Source organism: Papaver somniferum, unplaced genomic scaffold (genome assembly GCF_003573695.1).
Source record: "Papaver somniferum cultivar HN1 unplaced genomic scaffold, ASM357369v1 unplaced-scaffold_10, whole genome shotgun sequence".
Lineage (NCBI taxonomy): Eukaryota > Viridiplantae > Streptophyta > Magnoliopsida > Ranunculales > Papaveraceae > Papaver > Papaver somniferum.
Window position 1 is genome coordinate 8,942,992 of NW_020618825.1, and position 6,676 is coordinate 8,949,667.

The window sequence follows — 6,676 nt, forward strand, 5'->3', positions numbered from 1 at the left end:
TATATCTGAGAAATCAAACCGTTTTGAATACAAAAATTAAAATCAAAACAGATCTTTTTCAAATAAGTAATCGTGCAATAGATTTCTTGATCGCAACTCTAAGCATGAGAACAAACAAAATAAAATTTCAAGGCTGTCTTTAATTGTTTGTCTGAAAATAACTATTCTAAGACGGGTTTAATATTTTTGGTGCAGGTTTTCCAATCTTCCTTTTGATGGGTGTTGGAGATTCTGTTGTTACACAAATTTTCTCCTTTCCATTTTAGTTTAAAGAAAGGTACACAATTGTTTTATGTTTTTTCCTCTTTTGATACAAATTTGGTTTTATGTTATTGGTTACTAAGTTCAATCATGAATTTCATGCCTTAATAGAACCTTATTATCATAACAGAAAATGTGTTCCTGTTCGGAGAACAAAAGGATCAAACTATTAGATCTGGATATCGATCACAAGAAAGAAACTGAAACCAAATTATACATGGGTATTTAAAACAGTAAATAGATTTCAGGTCATTTTGGATATGAAACTGCGGGTCTTTATGTCACGAAATTTAGGGTAAAATAATTGGTAGTATTAATTTAGGGTCATTCGTGATTAAGCTGTTAATCAAATTTATATGTTGTTCTTTTCAGTTTTTAATAGTGTTGAAATTTAAGATGGATCCTCATATTTGAATTGCTTGCATAAATAGTGAAAAGTAGGAGGCTAAATGCTTTTGATAACTCTTTTCTTATATATGGATTTACAGATGAAAAGTCACCAAAAGTAGCAGGATTCTGACATTGTGGTTAGTCTTTACAGGAATTGCAAGTATATGCAAATGTGCCTTAGCGTTATATACATATATCGAATTGAAGATGTATATGTAGTAACCCAAATTTTCAGGTACATCAAATTTAAAAGCAGATTTAAAGATTGAATTAGCTTTCAACTACCAAATGAGGTGTGGAAAATCTACAACCAAGGCGGTAACTGCTACTTTCTTTTGCCTTAACTGGATTAGGTCCTCTGGTGATTCGTTCTCATGTTTTGTTTTGTGCACCATTATGTTTTGTTATCTTTTATCTTCACGCAAGAACTTACTTACTTTTACATGCTGTGGCGATAATATGAAGTCCATGGCAATTAGTCAAGTAGCCCACCTTCTGTAAGTTCGTTTTTTATTTTCCTAACCTTGCAAGGTGCATGTGGGATGTGAAGCCGTCTTTGCAGGATACGATCATCGTATGTTCAAAGTTAACAAATATTATGTTTCTAATAAATTTCAATACGGCTCTCTTCTAGATATGGACATATTTGGCAAAGGTTCTCTTTTGCAAATCGTACTGCATATAAGTCTGATTTTATCTTTTTAATGGGGTTTGGTTAACTTTTCATTTGATGAATTCAAGTTGTTTTTTTCCTTCTGTTCTAGTTGATTTTATCTTGGTTTACTCATTACTGTGCTGAAAGGGGCGTCGGTGCGAAGATGTCATTTGCTGAAAGGCCACTCCTACTGCACAGGATGGTGCTCAGCAATGATAAGTTTTTCATAACAAACAATGTTACCACAATAACAGCATGAGGCATAATGACATTGGGATCAGGTAACCCATGGAATAAATCCGTTAAATATACGCATGTAAGTAAGTACAGGCTAGATGTTATGATACGTGCATGTATTATGGTTTGGTTGGTAATGGACAGGTTAGGTATGTTGGATGATATTAGGTAGTTATTGGTAGTTGTTGTAGCAGTTACTGTGTACGGCTATATATATTATGTAATAGATGTTGTACGGGATTATGAACGGAAATGTAATGTTATCTTGTCTGTATCCCTTCTTCCCTGATTCTAACTGATTTTTCTAACCTCCTACTCTGATTTATTCCCTTCTTTTATCTATTTATTCGTCTAACTTCACCATTGATGCTTAATTGATAAGTTTGCACTTATCAAGGGTATCAGAGCAGTTCGTTCTTGTCGGACGGTTTACAAAAATGGATTGGTATATTGATGCTCTTACGAATCTCAACTCAATTCTTTTGGCAAACATTGATGAAAGACGGCGACTAAATAAAAAAATCAAAGTCCTTATTTTAGACATTTCTTCAAACATTGCAGCAGCAATCGAAGAAGAAGAACGCATCTATTTGGAAGATTCGTTCGATATATTTGCTGAAAAGGATGAAACGGTGCGCACAAGGTTTCGAAATCCCGAATCTTTCGAAATCCGTGATTTTTTCACAATTTTCAGTGAAGAATTTCAAGAGATTGAACTGCCTGTTCTAAAGCCGCAAAGTGATGAACCCTATATATTATGCTTTGCTTCTATTGATGAAACAAAATTTTATTTCTTCTTGGCATTCAAGTGCAGTAAGTATGCAGGAAGAATTCATGGGCGCGTTGTTGCACTTCCTTGGAGTATCATCACATTCTCTGTTAGTCAAGTGGCAAGAGACCAAACATTCTGCACTTGGTTGTTTCCTTGTTATATATTCTTCATTTATAGTTTTAATGGTTTGTATGTTCACAACCTTGAGGACAAGGTTGTTTTCAAAGGGTTGGTAATGATACGTGCATGTATTATGGTTTGGTTGGTAATGGACAGGTTAGGTATGTCGGATGATATTAGGTAGTTATTGGTAGTTGTTGTAGCAGTTACTGTATATGGCTATATATATTATGTAATAGATGTTGTAAGGGATTATGAATGGAAATGTAATGTTATCTTGTCTGTATCCCTTCTTCCCTGAATCTAAATGATTCTTCTAACCTCCTACTCTGATTTCTTCCCTTCTTTTATCTATTTATTCGTCTAACTTCACCATTGATGCTTAATTGATAAGTTTGCACTTATCATGTTATTTGTAGGTTGATGTAGTTTGAGGTTGAAGTAGGGATGAGATCTGTTCGGATATATCAGATTGGTGACAAGTTTAGTGGTAGGCGTGGTCTGAAAATAACTGTCGGCATGACATGCACAGAAGAAGATATTCCACGGTGAAGGCATCACACTAGCTATCATTGTGAATCAACATTTATCCCTTTTCGAATAACAATTGGTCAGCTTATTTGACAGTAGTACCATGCGAAAGGTTGCAGATCATATGGGGAATGACGGAGATGCTACTTCCTTCGGTTGGCTATATTTGTTTAATTTTTCCTTTGGTGGGTTATATAATGGCCAACTTAACTCAAAGAAATCAGACATTTTAAGTGCTTTTAGTAATAACGAGCAAAGTTATGTCAATATGTTCTGCTACGAAACTTACGCCCATCTATACTACTTTTTAGTCCTACATTGAAAGTTGACTAACTTTATGATTTATTTTTATAGCAAGTGAATATTATTGCATTTGATTTTGCAATGCATTAGGCCTTTGAAGAGTTGCTTATTCTATGGTTTGTTCAGCTCTTAGCAAGCATCATGTGGACTCCAAAGGTGTCAATACTCAGTACTAAAGACAGTTATTGTATTATTTAAGCTGTGAATTGAATCAACTTACAAGTCTACGTTATTATAGTTAGAAATTCTTGCACAATCTATTTGAAATGTCAAACATATTTAGAATAACAGATTAAAATCAAAGCCAGATTGGCCAATTCCACTAGCTAATAAAGGTAAAATAAATGCAGAGGCAGCCACCCGATGCGTAGGACGGGTTACTTTCTAGTTAGTAATAATAACAATAATAATGTAAGTACAGTAGCTAGCTAGCATATCAAAAGCCAGCAAACCCCTAGCTAGTGTTTGTTATGTTCTCCTGATCAATAAATGGATAGGAAAACATATCATATTTGAATCATCAATCGAATGCAAATTAAATTGAAGAGAGAAACAAGAAAGGGATAATGGCTAACAGTAAATTAATGAAAGGAGTTGTGTCTATTGCACACTGCTGCATCATTACCACGTAAGTTGTTAATTGTCATGTTCTTCACCTTTATTATTTGGTGACGAGTTATTATTTCGATCCATTATCGTTCCCAGCTATCTAGCTCCATGCATGCATATTGTTAACCAAATTATTATTTACCTGCAGATGTTATGGGTATCAGGCCGGCTCGCACCTTGATTGGTTCTGCTGTTGCTGTGGATCCGCGTGCTATTCGTCGTGCTGTTGCGCTCGATATTGGGGGTGTGCACATTACAGGTTACGAGGTTGTTAGGGGTGTAGAAAAAAATATAAACAAGATGATTGATGACAGTAATACTGTTCACCAGGTTGAGGGTAATGTTGACCTGGATGGCAGTAATGTTGACCAAGTTGATGGCAGTAATGTTGACCAGGTTGATGGCCTGAATGGTTGACAGTGATGTTGGCTTCAAGGTGATTGTAGGTACACGAAATAGGTTCGCCATGTGTCGGACATAAAGGGAAGAAACAGGGATACAAATCTCACTAAAAGATCCCAGTTAGAGACTTGTCAATTCAAATGTCAGAATTATCTCGTCGTTGATCTCCCTTGCGAAGTACAAATAGAGTGCTTGTAGAGACTCGCACCAATTTGAATTATCCAACAAGATATCAAGGACGAAGTCGCAAGGGACGAAGTAAGATTACTTGGCTGAAAAGACAAGCCACAAGATAGATAAATTATGGAGCAAGAAAGAGACAGGTGTCCCAACAAAACCATGTGAGAATAGCGAAAGAAGGGGAAAAACTTTATGGAAAATGGTCTGGGAGAAGTATAAGGCACCTCTGCGAGAACGTAGCGAAGTAAAGTGAGCTGTACACCAGTAGGGTTGGTTGGCCTATAAATAGAGGTCCTTGGGCAAGATGTGAAGGATCGGATTTTCGGAGAGTGAGAGAGCTTAGCCTAGAGAGAGATTAGGGTTTCCTTGTATTCAAGAACTTGTATATTTGTTATTTTGAATGATTCATAAATAAAGATTACCGTGTTTATATTACTTAATATGACTTAGATCTTGGTTACTATCACTTTGGGTGTGCTACTGGATTTCCAGTAGTTATATTTTGGCGTCCAGAAACAGGGGTCTTAGATTGGGGATTCATCCACATCTAAGGAGTGGAGAGAAGATAAAGTTTTAGGAGTAATAGATCTTAGCGAGACGTCTTAGCTAAAGTTGTAGGAGTAAGAAATTTTAGCGAGACATCCCTTTTAAGATTAGGTTTTAGAGAAATACCAATATTGAAATTAGGATAAGTTTATGACTAAAACACCAAATCGGGCGACACACATGGTAGAAACGAGGAGAAGCAAGCGACTAGAGGCAAAAAGAGGAGGAAGAATGGAAAAAGGAGGAACATCAGCTGCAGGAGAAAGACAACGCGTGAACCAGCGGCAGACTGAGGAGGCCAATGGAGATCATTTACGAAAGGGTTTTGTACATACTTCTGACACAGACACCATCGTAGAAGAAGAAACGACTCGTGAGGAATTGGAGGAGAATATCAGTGAAGAAGACATGACGTTGGATCAGCTGAGGAAAACGCTCCGTATTGAAAGGGTACGAGACATGGATCTAGCGGAGAAGCATGCCCGATTGACGAGGAAAAATGTCAGGTTAATGTTTCAGAATCGCCAACTGAACAAAGAAACGGCAGCTGACACCATGGATTCAGAGGTGAACATGATATCATCAGGAGAAGAAGAGTTACGGCGAAGGAGATACACCCGCGAGGACGACGGAGGATAGCTAATAAGGAAGCGACGAAGAGAAAACAGTGAAGAGATAAGACTAAGAAGAGCATTGGAAATATCTAGCCGGGAAGATTAAAGGAAAAGATATGAAGAAGAGCAGAGGCACGAGGAAAATGAGAGGAGAAGAGAAGATTAAAGACAACACGAATTCAACCGGAAGGATGAGGAAGAAAGGATACATAGTGAAGGAAGGCTCAGTGTGATGAGTGGAGACCATTGGGAGAGAAACGGAGGGAAACTGAACCAGGAAGTCTTGGACGATCTACGAGATATGAGAACACTGATAAACAATTCGCGAAGAGGAAGCAGAGTGCAGCTGGCGGAGGCAGTAGAAGAGGCCGATAAATCTCCATTTACCTATGAGATATTGTACGCGGACATCCCATAGAAATGCGTGCTACCAGCGCTACCAAGCATATTCAGTGGATCTGAAAGTGATGTGAAGCACTTGAAACAATACACCCTTTCGTTGATGCAATGGAGGCGAAATGATGCGGTAATTTTTCGATACTTCCCCGCGAGCTTGGCCGGGGAAGCGTTAGCCTGGTTTGCTGGGCTACTAGAAAGATCGATTTCGTCGTTCAAAGACTTACAGAGAATATTTCTGACCACTTATATAACTAACAACATGTTGAGGCTAGGAATTGATACTCTATTCAATTTGAGAAGGGGACCCACAAAAATCCTGCAAGGATTGGTGACGAGGTGGAGAACGGTATGCAGCGAGCTTGCAGAGAGAGTTGACGAGAAACTTTCATCTTAGTTTTCATGAACGCTTTAATCCCCACTGACCTGCTGTACACTCAAATATTCATTATTCGAAACTCTTTGACGATGAATGAATTGAGAGAGTACCAAGAAGAGTACATAGCCTTGAAAGAAAGGCAGAGGCAAGTTAGCGAAGTTGCACCGATTCCAGCGAAGGAAGGAAATTCAAGGCTATTACCAAGGAAAGTGCATGTCGTGGAGAATGATTCGAAACATGAAAAGGGAGAGCCTTCAACTCCAGTCCCAGCGAAGCTTGTA

At 37.9% G+C, this 6,676-nt stretch overlaps 1 protein-coding gene across 1 annotated transcript; it reads left to right on the top strand.

Annotated features, from left to right (window-relative positions):
• Nucleotides 1–1,771: 1,771 nt before the first annotated feature.
• LOC113326027 lies at nt 1,772–3,271 on the top strand. Its single transcript, XM_026573838.1, has 2 exons — nt 1,772–2,459; nt 2,855–3,271. The coding sequence occupies exons 1-2, from the start codon at nt 1,981–1,983 to the stop codon at nt 2,862–2,864; spliced, it is 489 nt and encodes a 162-aa protein (XP_026429623.1). The 5' UTR covers nt 1,772–1,980; the 3' UTR covers nt 2,865–3,271.
• Nucleotides 3,272–6,676: the final 3,405 nt, after the last annotated feature.

What these genes read in the sequence shown, in the direction of transcription:
- LOC113326027 (XM_026573838.1), top strand. Translation starts at nt 1,981, where the DNA reads ATGGATTGGTATATTGATGCTCTTACGAATCTCAACTCAATTCTTTTG.